This window comes from Chiloscyllium punctatum, chromosome 11, assembly GCF_047496795.1.
Source record: "Chiloscyllium punctatum isolate Juve2018m chromosome 11, sChiPun1.3, whole genome shotgun sequence".
Lineage (NCBI taxonomy): Eukaryota > Metazoa > Chordata > Chondrichthyes > Orectolobiformes > Hemiscylliidae > Chiloscyllium > Chiloscyllium punctatum.
In genome coordinates, this window is record NC_092749.1 from 87161747 (window position 1) to 87176942 (window position 15196).

A 15196-nucleotide genomic window follows, 5' to 3' on the forward strand; every position below is an offset into this window, starting at 1 on the left:
AGTTCTGCAGTTACAACACTTGAAGATTGGCTAGACTGTTTTGGCAGAGCTGCAGAAGATTGTCCTTTTTGTAAGCCTGCTTTGGTCGAGAACCCAATCGGTGTGGACTTGTTGGGCCGAAGGGCCTGTTTCCACACTGTAATGTAATCTAAATCTAAATCTCTCATGATGCTTTACTGGACAGACTGATTCAAAATTATGCCTCAGCCAGTCCTATACGGAGCAATATGGCTGCTACATTAAATTTTGATGAATCATTGTTGCACAAAGTAACCAAGTTCCACTGTGGTATATCTTCAATTGTACTTAGAAGCATTGAATTTTCATACCTTTAGAAAAATTCTAAAAGTCTCCCTTTGAGGGTGATGCTGAGATAACATATCAGTCTGTTTGTCTTTCTGGCTGAAATGAATCTGCAATGTGACTCATGGGAGTCATCTTGTATGTTGCCGTGTCCATTCTAAAAGGTCAGATTAGGCTTTTTTGTAAACTAAGATTCAAATTACACTGTTTTCACTGTTGAAGACACAATCTTTTGCATGAAATGCTAAACTGAGGGTGAGAAAGAGTTTGAGTCACATTTCAAAGTATCCTGATCAATGCCTGCTCTTCAGCCAAGACGTTTGAAACACATGATTTGGCCATCATTACGATGTTGTGAGTGTACTTTGCTTTCTGCAATTTTGCTAGCCAGATTTCCTCCATTGCCACAGCAAGTGGGTGGTACGGTGGGTGGCATGGTGGCACAGTGGTTAGTGCTGCTGCCTCACAGCGCCAGAGACCCAGGTCCAATTCCTGCCTCTGGCGACTCTCTGTGTGGAGTTTGCATGTTCTCCCCATGTCTGCGTGGGTTTCTTCCGGGTGCTCCGGTTTCCTCCCACAATCCAAAAATGCGCAGGTTAGGTGAATTGGCCATGCTAAATTGCCCATAGTGTTAGGTGTAGAGGTAAATGTCGGGGAATGGGTCTGGGTGGGTTGTGCTTCAGCGGGTCGGTATGGACTTGTTGGGCCGAAGGGCCTGTTTCCACACTGTAAGTAATCTAATCTAATTTAATCTAATCAATAATAAAAGCGACTGCTACTGTTTGGCACATCTGAATTGTAAAGTACCTTAGAAAATTATTTTAATGTTAAAATTGCTGATATTGTCCCGGGAGAATTTAGAAGTTAGGGGTTGGGGTGTGGATGATAGGTTTGTAGAGCTTCTGCGTACCTCAAATTTATTTGCTGCTTTGGAGCAGGAACACTGAGTCCAATGTCCTTAATCAACAGCTACAATCAGGAGCTACGTAAATCCAAGTGATATTTTGTTATATATCAACATCCTGTGAGTTAAGATTAGATTAGATTCCCTACAGTATGGAAACAGGCCCTTCGGCCCAACGAGTCCACACCGACCCTCTGCAGAGTAACCCATCCAGACCCACTCCCCCCCACACCAAAATGCACCTAACACCATGGGCACAGCCAATTCGCCTAACCTGTACATCTGTGGATTGTGGGAGGAAACCGGATAATCCGGAAGAAACCCACACAGACACAGGGAAAACATGCAAGCTCCATACAGACAGGCACCTAAGGCAGGAATTGAACCAAGGTCCTGGCACTGTGAGGCTGCAGTGCTAACCATTGATCCACTGTGCCATCCCATGTTTATCATAACACCTACTTATTCATTGATCAGAGTTTCGACTGATTAGCCATATAAATACCATACTATAAACACAGTAAAAGGGTTGAGATTTTTGTGGCGGTAACACATTCCACCATCTAAAGAGGTACAAATCAGAAGTGTAATGGAACAGGCTCCAGTTGACTGAATGAACAGGGCTCTAACAACATTTAATGAGCATGACACCATCCAGGACAATGCAGCTGACTTATTGGCATGTCATACACCACAACATTTACTCCCTTCATCATCAACTCACAGTGACAGCATTGTGCACAATCCACAGGAAAAACTGCAACAAGTCAACAGGACTACATCAAAATCCATGTCTACAAGAGAAACAAAACCAGCAAGTGTGTGGGAACAACACAACGTACAAGTTCGCCTACAAATCACGTCATCCTAACTTAGAATTATTCTCACTATTCTTCATAGTCACTGTGCAAAAATGGTGAAACACCCACTCTAACAGCACCACAAAAGTTCCTTTATCCATCCAGATATCAGTGGTTCAAGAAGGCAGATCACTAATTGTTTTTCAACAGCAGTTAGACGTGGGCAATGAGTGCTGTCTTTGCCAGCAGTATTCACTTCCTGTGGGTAAAAACAAGGGAAAGGCCAGGAAGATGGAAGTGAGGAATGTTGAATAAGCCATGATCCTACTCGAGGGACTGAAATGTCTATTCCTGTTACTATTTCTTATGGTCTTAAGACTGGGCAAACAGATTTCACCTGCTTTGCTAAAGGATGTCATACTGAGATTGAGAAAAGTGATTTTAACAGGTCACTGCATTAAAATTATTAACTTTGACATCTATCCAAATGCCTTGTGACCTATGAGGCAAAACATCTGACCGTGTAATGTTTAATTTTCAAATGTTGAAAATTTATGTTACAGCAGCAAAAATCTCAGTCTTTTGAACCCCAAAAATATCTGAGGCTGGCTTACTTGGAAACTTCAAAATTTAGATGGATAGAGTTTTACTTGATAAGGGTTTTAAAGAATAGAGTGCAAGTTACGAAAATAGAACTATTATATAGACAGACCATGAGAAAATTGAGTGACAGAACAAGCTTGAGAGGCTGAATAGCCTAATTGTTTTCCTATGTCCTACATGATCACTGGCACTCAACCGGGTCAAGAGGTTGAAGACCAATGAGAAGGTGGCAGACAAAAAGTATCTCAGCCCCTTTTTGGAAAGAATCATCGAACACCCAACCCAGGGAAAATTAGTGCTGTTCCTGTGATGACAGGGATACCAGAATGACCACTCACACAATGAGCAAAATGGTGCTTTGCAATCCTGGATGTGCATCACCTGGCATTTTGCTCCACATCATTAATGGGCGGCACAGTGGTTAGCACTGCTACCTCACAGCGCCAGAGACCTGGGTTCAATTCCTGCCTCAAGTGGCTCTCCATGTGGAGTTTGCACATTCTCCCCGTGTCTGAGTGGATTTCCTCTGGGTGCTCTGGTTCCCTCTTACAATCCAAAAATGTGCAGGTTAGGTAAATTGACCATGCAAAATTGCCCGTAGTGTTAGGTGAAGAGGCGAATGGGTCTGGGTGGGTTGCGCTTCGGTGGGTCGGTGCGGACTTGTTGGGCCGAAGGGCCTGTTTTCGCACTGTAAGTAATCTAATAGTTTGATGATATGTTGCCACGAGTCAGCACTAAATGGAATCTTCTGTCAATCCACACAGAACTTTTTCCAAACTTGCTGCATAATACTGAATTATGATTTCCAAATCTGTGTTAAGCTGTGGTGTGATGTCTATTGGGAGACTTGATCACTGAATTCATTCTACTGTTTCATTTTGAATTTCTTTCTTTCTGTGGCAAGATTACATTAAATGAAAAAGAATGAGTCAGTCACAAGACTTCCTTCTGATTTAAGGCTTAAGTTTTATCACCATTCATGAGTAATTGCAAAGGAACATTTGAAACCTGTGGAGTGGAGGAGGTACAGATTGATGCTTGTCTGGGGACAGCCTGCTGGAGGCCACCAAGGATCTAAAATAGTAAATGGTTAAACAGTTAATTGATGAATGTTGTTCTTGCCATTAACATATTGCAATTTCTGTTTAAAACAGATTTGATGAGTGATTGTTTATTTGGAAGCCATTAGTAATTCTTGAGGGTATTAAGTTAAAAATTTTCTAGTTGTTCCTGTAGATTTATTTTTTATTCCTTTTCATCTTTGGTAAATACATAAATCTTCTGTATCTACGAAATCAGGACTTGCAAATTGTCCTATCCGCACCAAGAAATAAGTAACAACAAAATTCAAGATATGGACTGAGGTGTACAAATTTAAAAATCACACAACTCCAGATTACAGTCCGACAGGTTTAATTGGAAACACTAGCTTTCAGAGTGCTGCTCCTTCATCAGGTGGTTATAGCGCTCTGAAAGCTAGTGCTTCGAATTAAACCTGTTGGACTATGACCTGGTGTTGTATGATTTTTAACAAAATTCAACATCCTCAGGAAAAAAAAATCACATCCGTGATTTTGAATATCCCTTATTCGCAAAGCTTCTTAGTAATGGAACCCTCATAGATAATACGAAGGAATGACTTTGTAATTTAAAGAGTGAATTAAATGCTTCAGTATTTTATTTTTAGCAAATGCATCTGCTAATGTTTAAATGGTTACCTGATATAATTAAAATTGTTTAAATGGCTACTTTTTAAAATACCCACATTCCTAGTTGCCACAATCGTGGGGTCTACCTACCAAACCCTGGGCTATTAAAATCGTTCCATCACCAACTTTTACATGCTTCCTTCCTTCATGCAGTTCTGCTCCCATTCATACCTCCTCTGCAGCCATTTTTATTACCACACCACCACCTAATATTGCTTTGCATCAGCATTTTTGTCATCTAGCATCTTGCTCTCTAGCACCATTTTCCTTCATCAGATTTCACTTCCTTTGCTACCCCTCTCATTTTCCTTGTATCAGCTTAAAAGTTGTTTATATCTAAACATCTCTCCAAAATGCTGCCAGACCTCCTGCATATTTGTACTTTTTCTGTTTTAACTTCCAGTGTCTGCATTTAGTTTGCTTTGGTTTGAAACTCATTCATTGATGTTAAAATAAATAACACAAAAGGACTGTGACTTCAGTGTAAGCTCTTTGCAAATTAGACCCCTTATAAGGACATTCTGAACCAAAGTTCAGCTGGAAAATTGACCTTTGATTTTATCATTTAATCATCCATCTAATCTCAGTGTTGCAATATACCTGTCCAGTGAACTGAATCCTACTGTCTCCATCGTCTTTGTTTAAAAGTGCACATTGTTAATCAGAGACGTATTTAAGATAAACGAAGAAGAGACAGGCATAACAATCTGGCCACAATATATCTGGATTTGTTCCCTTATCACACTCTTCTCCAGTCACCCAATTAACAAATTTTAATTTATATCATTATTTTCAAGATAGTTTCAGCTTAGCTTTTTATTAGCTGAACTCATACAGATATACTGACACTGCCATGTCAAATCATTATACAGAGTTGTTCCCTTCTGTCAAATTTTGAACGGGATATGATGGTGGATAGGATTGATACTCCACATTAGGACATCAGTTGTTAAGTAGCTAATTTAATAAGGAAAGGCTTACATTTATAGAACATCTTTCATGATTTGGAGCCATTTATGTGTTACAATGTAGGAAGAATTGACACCTTTATGAACAACAATGTCCCACAAATAGCAATGAGAATTTTCAAAAACGTTGTTTTAAGCACGGTTAAAGAATTAATAATATCTCGGACACTGGGGAGATCACTTCTGTATTTCTTTGAATGGGGCTGCAGAAATTTTCACATTCGGTTAACAGGTCAAGTGGAGTTATGTATAAATGTGTAATTGGAAAGATGACAGGTTTGACAGTGAAGTTCTAACTAAGGATTGCAATAACGATTGAGAAATTAGGACACAAGAACTAAAATCAAGTAATTTATATACCGAAGCAAGTTGATTTATTTTTCACTTTTACAATATTGGAGTCACATTTGTTTGTTTACTTCAAGTTTGAAGTAAATTATCTCCATCCTAAATGTGACAAGTAGCTTGTCTATTCACTTATTAACAGAATAAACTATTGATTTGTATTGTTAATTTGTAGACCTTTGCTCTTCAGGCATTTGCTAGAATACAAAGCTGCTGATAGTCTGCAGATAAACAGATCTGTGGATACATCCTCCCCATCAGAAGCTCTTCTATTGAGCTCTGGGGGAAACTCTCCTTTGCAATGGCGACTTTTGATGATGTTTTAATACAAATTGGAGGTTTTGGACAATATCAAAAGGTGATTTTCTTTCTGATATATCTGTCATCGATGATGTTCTCCCATTTGTACTTTGGATTTGTTTTTTTAGCAGTTACTCCTGACCATTGGTGCAGGAGTCCTGGGGCGACTGAGCTGAGAGATAAATGCAACTGGTCTCTGGAACAGGAGAAGAATTATACGTTACCTGTGGGGCAATCTGGCAGCTCCTCATACAGTCAGTGTGAGAAATACGATATTGACTGGAACTCTTCTTCAGGCAGCTGTGAAAATCCACTGCTTTTTGTCCAGAATGGATCCCAAGATCTACCACGTACAACTTGCCAGGACGGGTGGGTTTTTGAAAATGGCTCATTCCCCAGTATTGTGACTGAGGTATGTTTGAATTTTAGTCAGCTATTAAACTTGTCTTAGAGCAGAATTCCAAAGCATTATAATGAAAGAAAGACTATAATTGTAAATAGTTTTCACAAACGATAAGTGTTTTGCAGCTAGTTAAGGATATTTTAAAGTACAAGTCACTTGTAATCTAGGAAACACTGAAGCCAATCTATGCCTAGCATTTGTCAATAAGGCAACAGCAGTTGATAAGGAACAGTAAAACTGTTTTTGTTAGTGTCTTCAATTAAGGGATAAATATTTGTCAAAATATTGGGAAACTGCCCTGTTGTTCTTTGAAATACTGTAATAGGCCCTTTTTACATCTACCTGAGAAGACAGATTTCCAATACTACAGCTCTTTAATCAATACTTACTGTGTGCATCAGCATGGTTTCCTTGTTTGTCTCTGATATGTGATTTCAACGCGCAGACTACTAATACAGGGATGAGACCATCAGTGCTTCCCACAGAGTCAGGTGGGATCAATTGAATTTTAGGGAACTGGTTTTGGTGATGGGTAGGTGTTTTGTATGGAATGTTAATAGATAAGTCCCATAGAGCACACAATTGGATAGATTATGCATGTGCTGTAACGGTAAAGTTTCAATGGCCTTTTCTTATTTTATGCTTTCTCAGTTCTCTTAAGTACCTTATCGAGACAGAACTATTGTACTTGGAACTAAGGGTTGTCTTTGGGTTGTGGAATATTTAGCATTTAAAACCAAACAATACTGGTATTTTGATGTGACATCGGAGAGATTTTGTAATATTGTCAAAAAGATGTATAATTTGAACCATTGTATAATGTTGGCGATTGTGGAAAACAACATTAACAATCCTAAGCTTATGGAAAACTCTGCTGCTTGTATCACAACTCGTGCTAACATTCACTTACTTTTACATTAGAGGATCTACATTGGATCCTGGTCTGGGAATTTAAAAATTATCAACCTTGTTTTCATATTCCTCTATGGCCTTTCTGTTCCTGATCTTTCTTCCAACCCTGCACTCTTTCTTTCTATTATCGTTACCTTTAATACTCCCTAGGATCTATCTTTGGCCTCCTATTTCTCATTTACAAGCTGGCCCTCAGAGATGTTATCCAACAGCATCCAACATCAATTTCCATATGTACACACACATTACCCTGCTCTACCTTTCCACTGTGATCTGAACCCTCTCCATTGTCAGTAAACTGTCAGACCGCTTGTCTGACATCAAATACAGGGAGAGCAGAAATGCTCCAAATAAATATTAGGAAGACTGAAGCCAACAAACACAATGTCACTGATTCCATCCCTCTCCCTGATAACTACCTAATACTGAACAAGGTTGTTTGTGACCTCAGTGTCATAGTTAGCCCCCAAGATGTGTCCTCATCATCACCGTTTCTAATTCTGAAAGGTTGCTTGTCTCTGTCATCTGTTCTCCTGCTGAAACTCCCATCCATGCCTGTGTTATCTCTAAACTTGACTATTTCATGAACTCTTGGCTGACCTACGTTCTGTCATTTGCGAAACGGAGATCTTCTAAAACTCTGCTCATATCCTAACTCACATCAAATGACTTTCACTCATCAATTCTGTTTATATTTGCTCTCAGTTGGTTAAGACCTGTTTTAAAATTCTCATCCTTGTTTTACCCTTTAGCATCACGTCTGTATCTCGGATTTCCTCCAGCCCTTCGATGTTCTGAGATATCTGCATTCCTTTTCATTTTCTTCTCTTTTCGGTTTCTTTTAAGCCTGGAGGGTGGAGGCCTCTGGCAGCAATGACAGCTACGCTAGGTACACAGTTTCACCCCCTACCTAGGGTCTCCCAGCGAGTGAGGAACAGCTCCTGGGCTGAGCCCCCTGGCCTGGACTTACAGGTTAGGCTGCATCTCCAGGTCCGCAGCTAGACCTGTTTGACTAAAGAAGAAGAAAGGCAGTCTTGTCCTGTGTGGTGGTCTTATCCTGACTTTGAAGTCTTGTCCCTAAGAGGAGGTCTTCTTTATCTTCAGTGTCCTGGTATTCCAGTGGCTCAGTAAGCGATCTCATCACTGAATGGCAGTCTTGTCCTGGCTGCTTCTTCAGGATATTCTATCATTCCTTAATTGGTTTCCCTGAGCCCCAGAGCTGTTAACTAAAATGTGATGAACTTTGTCTTAACTTTCCTGTTTTTATTATTGGGTTTGACTTCCGTCATTGATGTTGGCACTGTGGTGGGGCAAATTTCACTGTATTTTTTGTTTAAAAGTACACGTGACAATAAATTTCTATTCTATTGTATTCCTCTAGATTCAGAGGCATACAGCATGGAAACAGACCCTCAGTCCAACCCATCCATACTGACCAGCTTTCCCAAACTAAACTAGTTTGCCTGCATTTGCCTGTGTTTGGTCTATACCCCTTTAAACCTTTCCATGCGTTTACCTGTCCAAGTGTCTTTCAAATGTAACCGTACCTGTATCTGCCACTTCCTCTGGCAGTTCATTCCATACATGAACCACTTTGCATGAAAAAGTTGCCCCTCGGGTCCTTTCTAAATCTTTCCCCTCTCACCTTAAACCAATGCCCTCTAGTTTTGAACTCTCCATCCTGGGAAAAAGACCTTTGCTATTCACCTTGCTATGCCCCTCATGATGTTATAAACCTCTATAAGATCACTCTTCAACCTCCAGGGAATAAAGTCCCAGCCTTTCCTTTTTACTCAACACTCCAGCCCTAGTAACATCCTTGCACATTTTTTCTAATTCTGGCCTCTAGAGCATGCCTGGTTTTAATTGCTCCACATCTGGTGGTCATGCCTTCAACTGCCTAGGCCATAAACTCTATTCCCTCTCTTCAACTCTGCCTTTCCACCTTGATTTTATTTTTTAAGATACTCCCTGAGACCTATCAATGTGTCTCAGGGCATTATACCTTATTTCCTCTTACCTCTATGACGTGATTTGAGACATTCTATTACGGTAAAGGGACCAAATAAATGCAAATTGAAACACAAAACAAAGAAAGCTAGAAATCTAAAATGGAAACAGAAAATGTTGGATGCTCAGCTCTACCAATATCTGCCAATTAGCATTTCAGGTTGATGACCATTCACCAGAAAATTGAACTATCAACCTGAAACATTATTTCTGTTCTTGCCTGACAGATCCTGACTGACATGAATTTTCATTTTTAGTTATGTTGTTTTTGTAATATTATCTGTTGGGCTGAATGGTCACTACAGAGTTCTTTTTTTCCAATATTATAGTGTTATTAGATTAGATTAGATTACTTACAGTGTGGAAACAGGCCCTTCGGCCCAACAAGTCCACACCGACCCGCCGAAGCGCAACCCACCCATACCCCTACATCTACCCCTTACCTAACACTACGGGCAATTTAGCATGGCCAATTCACCTGACCTGCACATCTTTGGACTGTGGGAGGAAACTGGAGCACCCGGAGGAAACCCACACAGACACGGGGAGAACGTGCAAACTCCACACAGTCAGTCGCCTGAGGTGGGAATTGAACTTGGGTTTCTGGCGCTGTGAGGCAGCAGTGCTAACCAGGGTGGCAAGTTATGACGCAGGGTAAACCCGTCTGCTAATTTAAACCCGACACACAGAGAAGCTCACCTCGCACCATAATCTGTTAAACTTCAAGAGGCAAAGAACTATCTCCGATCTCACTATTCAAAGTAAAAATTTATAATTTTATTCTTTAAGTCCAAAAGAGAACTTTAAAACAACAACTATTTACTTTCTCTCAAACCTATTCTTTACCTCCCTAATACTCATCCAATGAAAAGAAACTTGATAAAGATTTACAAAAAACAAATCACGTTTCAAACACCAGCCAGATTTTCCTCTGTAAGTTTTTCTCTGTATTTTCCTGGGTCATCTTTTCTTTGGTCTTCTGCTGCACAACCTTTCTTATGGACAGGTACCTTTCAGAGAACTATTCAGTTAGCAGTCTGTACTTGTTGGTGCCCTTTGCTGTTCTCCCCGTAACCGTTCAAAATGTCTGGTTTTATGCCCCAAAATATTGGATCATTTCATTGGTTTGGTGCCATCCCAAACAGTAAAATTCAAATTGTTTTGGATTTTGGTCTCTGGGACATAATTTAAACTGATTTGATTTTTTTTGTTCCATGACAATACAGCTATTTGTTTCATCCAAATATTACATTTTTAAATTGTTCACCACACCCTGTGCTTTCAATCAGAACTTGCTAGCTTCCTCTCTCTCTTAAAGGTATAGCGCATACCTACAACTTCATAACACCTCCCCACTTAAGAAAAAAAATGAACCATCATGATGAAAAGATGGCTTCATTTTTTTCTCTCTATTCCTTAACCACACTACCATGACATATATATGACTTTAATCTAAGTTCATATTAATTTCTTCCTACATATATATATAAAACGTTGAATAGGTACCAAGCTCATCTCTACTTTATCAGTTAAATCCATGACAATGCATCTGTGATTATATTCTTACAACCCGCAACATGTTCGATTTGTTAATTAAAAGTCTGTAATGTAAGACTCCAATGAAATAGTCTCATATTCTTGTTTTTAAAGCATTCTAATAATGTAAGAGGATTGTGATCCGTGCACACAACTGTCTCCAACACATTGTTTGTGACATACACATTAAAATGTTGTAAGCCAGTACCAAACTCAATAGTTCTTTATCGATCGTGGAGTATTCCCTCTGGTGGATGTTGAGTTTTTTTCCAAAAGTAACCAACTGGCAGTTCAATCCCACCATCATCTTCGTGTAGCAGCACAGCTCCAACTCCTATATCACTAGCGTCGATGGCAACTTTGAAGAGATTCGAAAAGTTTGGTGTAGCTAAAACTGGTGTAGTGGTTAATATTGCTTTTAAATGGTCGAATGCCTCCTGGCATTGGTCTATCCAGTGAAACTTTGCTCTTCTTCTGCAAATCAGTTAACAGTGCCACTTCACTGCTGACACTTGGAACAAACTTCCACGGTGGCTCAGTGATTCGCACTGCTGCCTCATAGCACCAGGGTCCTAGGTTCAATTCTAGCCTTGGGTGACTGTCTGTGTGAAGTTTGCACATTCCCCCCATGTCTGCGTGGGTTTCCTCCTACAGTCCAAATATGTGTAGGTTAGGTGAATTGGCCATGCTAAATTGCCCATAGTGTTATGTGTATTAGTCAGAGGGAAATGAGTCTGGGTGGGTTACTCTTCAGATGGTTAGTGTGGACTGGTTGGGCCAAAGGGCCTGTTTCCACACTGTAGGTAATCTAATCTAGAATCTGTTTAGTCCCAAGAATCAAAGCACCTTTTTCTTTGAGGTTGGTCATGGAAATTCCTTGATGGCCTTCCATGACTGATGTTATGTCCCAAGAACATCACCTTTGCTTTCACAAATTCAGTTTTGTTTAAGTTTACTACCAGTTTTGCTGCTTGGAGTCATTCAAAGAGCTCTGCCAACTGTACCATATGATCTTTTCAGGGCTTACTAACGATCACTGTATCATCCAAATAGACTGCACAGTTTGTAAACCCAGCCACAACTCTGTTCGTGAGTCTTTGGAACGTGGCAGGTTCGTTCTTCATTCCAAACACTGTCACTTTGAATTGATATAGCCCATTTGGGGTTACAAATGCAGAAATTTCTTTCACATTTCTGATAAAGTACCTGCCAGTAACCACGTAATAAGTCCAACTTAGTAATGTAACTGGCTTGTCCAACTTTCTCGATACAGTCCTCCAATCTCGGTACTGGATATGCATCCAATTTTGTAACGGAATTGACCTTCCAATAATCCATGCAAAATCATTGAGTTCCATCTGATTTGGGAACTAAGATGATTGGAAAACTCCACTCGCTCTGGCTTGGTTTGATGATGTCCTCGTTGAGCATGGTCTCTACCTCCTTCTGGACCTGTCTGGCCTTGAAAGGATTTAGTCAATAGGGGTGTTGTTTTATCGGAACAGTATTCCCTATGTCTACTTCATTTACAATAGCATTAGTCCTCCCCATCTGATTCCTAAATATGTCCTCATCCTGCTGTAACAAAACTTTCAACTGCATTCTTTGCTGCTGAGACAGATAGTTTACTAACCTATCCAACTCCTCAAGGAGTTCATCTTTTAACATATTTTGAGGCACATCAAATCTTCAAATCTGGATTTGATTCCTCACTCTGCAGGGTAGTAACTTATACCTGTTTCTCCAGTTCTTTCTCACTCGTATTACAAGGTTTCAACATGTTCACATGACATACCCAATACAGTTTTTTTCTATCTGGCATCTTTAGCAGGTAGTTCACTTGACTCAACTTTTTCTCAATTTGATAAGGACCACTAAACCTGGCTTTTGAAGGGATCTCCTATCACTAGTAACAGTACTAGCACTGTATCCCCTTGGGAAAACATCTGAGTCTCAGAGCTTCTTTCTGCTACCTGCTTCATTCTATGCTGTGCCCTCTTTAGGTGCTGTTTAGCTAACTCACCTACTCGATTTAATCTCTCCGATATATAACTTAAGTGTGAGATCTGTGACTTTGGTCATGTCAATTTCTCTTCAATTCATTTCAAAAGGCCTCTCACTTCATGTCCAAATATTAACTCAGAGGAAGTAAACTAAGTAGATTCATTTGGGTCATCTCTAATGGCAAACAATACAAACGGGACACCTTTATCCCAATCATTCAGGTAATCCTGACAGTATGCTCTCACCATGGTCTTTGAGGTCTGATGCCACCTTTCTAAAGCTCACTAGGATTCAGGATGATACCCACTGGATTTAAAGTGCTATATACCTAAGCTATCCATGACCTCCTTAAACAGCCTAACAGTAAAATTAGGCCCCTGGTCCTACTGAATCTCTCTGGGTAGTCCATGCCACATGCAGAAAGCTACTAACTCCTCTACCATCCTTTTTGTTTTAATACTCTGTAATGAAATTGCCTCTGGAGATCTGGTAGACACATCCATTAAGGTTAACAAGTACTGGTTCCCACTTTCAGTTCTCAGGAGGGAACCTACACAATCAATTATAACCAGTGTGAAAGGTTCTTTGAATGCCGGAATTGGCAACAAAGATGCTGGTTTACCTACCATTTGGCATGTATAACATGAACAGCAAAAGTTAACCATATCCTTGTCCATTCCAGGCCAATAAAAATGTTATATTACCATCGCCTGAGTCTTTCGTGCTCCTAGATGACCACCTACAGGTAGGTCATGTGCTACCAGTAACACTTCCTGTCTGTATTCTACCGGCAACACAATCTGGTGCATTTCGGCCCATTTGTTCACTGCACTAACCAGCCGTGGTCTCCATTTTTGTCTTAGGATTCTATCTTTCAGATAATAACCTTGAGGAATATTCTCTGCCTCCTTTTTGGAGTATGCATCCTCATATATATCTTTTATCATCTTGTTTTGCTGTCGCAAGTCCCTCAGCCTTCCCGGACTAAACACTTCTACCTGACCCACGGCCTGTTCAGGTTTTTCCTGCACCATTACATCAAATGTAACCTAACTGAACCTCAACTCCTTCATCTTTCTCTATAGTTTTTGCTTCATGCTGTGACATATGATAGTGGGATCTTGTTACTACACAGTCTGGAAAAATATCAATATATTTTTCTTTTAACTCCTCAGTTTCCTGGTCTTCCTTGGACTTCTCCACAACTAAGGGTGTCACTCCCACCTTGGACCCTGCTAAATCATTCCAAGAACAAACTGGATTCCTGGAACTGACACTCTGTCAATCATTCCCACTGTTACTTCCCCAGTCTTGAGTTGGCACTCCAACCTGACCTTACACAGGGGAACACTAAATTTCTGTTCATCTGTCCCATAAATTACCGCACTCTCAAGTAACAGATCAGAAAGAGTGCAAATTTGCTCACCTCTTACTATTAGACATTGCTTAGATCCTGTATCTCTCAAAATGATAACTTCTTGCCCTTCTTTCCCTGTTCTTTCTGAGTAAATTTTACCCACAGAGGCAAATGCTTTCCAGTGATGAGGAACTAACTCCATACTCGACCCCTGCCTAGGCTGTGCACTCTTCTGCAGCTCCTTGGCTCTTCTTGGGGGTTTCCTTCACTACTTTCACTAACGGCACTGGCTTAGCTTCTTTTACCACGTCTTTTCCCACAATGCCTTTCTTTAAACACCTGCACTGTGACTTTACATGTCCCACTTTACCACAGTGGAAACACCTGAGGCCTTTCACCTCCTTTCCACCCTCTTGGGCTTCATTTTTAACATGTGATAGATACTTACCAGTGTTCTGTACTCTTTGTTTTATAGTACAGGATCTCCCCTTCTCCCAACTTCTATTCCTCACAGGACAAAATTCTAGCTGGAAGCTTCTCTTATGCACCAACATCTATTCACCTGCTAATTCTGCTGCTCTCCTCCCTTCCTGAACTTTTTGTTCATCCATGTGAATTCTTACCAATTCTGGAAGTGAGTTTTTTAAACTCTCCTACCAGAATAATCTCTCTAAGAGCCTCATAGGTCTTATCTACCTTTAAGGCCCGCACCCATCTATCAAAATGACTCTGGTTAATTCTCTCAAACTCAACATAGGTCTGACCTGGTTGCTTCTTTATGTTTATGAACCGCTGTCTATACACTTCTGGTACCAATTCATAAACACTTAAAATAACCTGTTTGACCTCTTAGTAATCTCTTGACCCCTTATCTGACAGCATGGAAAATACCTCACTAGATCTGCCTACCAGTTCAGTCTGAACTAGCATTACCCATAAATCCTCAGACCACCCCATCTGCCTAGCCAATTTTTCAAATGAAACAACGAAGCCTTTGACATCTTTCTCATCAAAACGTGGCAGAGTTTTGACATGTTTGTAT

General features: G+C 40.2%; 1 protein-coding gene across 2 annotated transcripts in view; it reads left to right on the plus strand.

The window, feature by feature from the left end:
• The first annotated feature begins 574 nt into the window (after positions 1 to 574).
• Positions 575 to 15196, plus strand: part of LOC140482613 (solute carrier family 22 member 2-like) — a 55917-nt gene continuing 41295 nt past the window's right edge. Inside the window, exons 1-2 of one of the 2 annotated variants that reach the window (XM_072580130.1) lie at positions 575 to 657; positions 6064 to 6344. In XM_072580130.1, the coding sequence (XP_072436231.1) occupies positions 600 to 657; positions 6064 to 6344 (339 nt within the window). In that variant the 5' untranslated portion in view covers positions 575 to 599. Of the gene's footprint in view, positions 658 to 5933; positions 6345 to 15196 lie in introns of those variants that run through there. The other variant, XM_072580129.1, reaches the window with a different exon arrangement.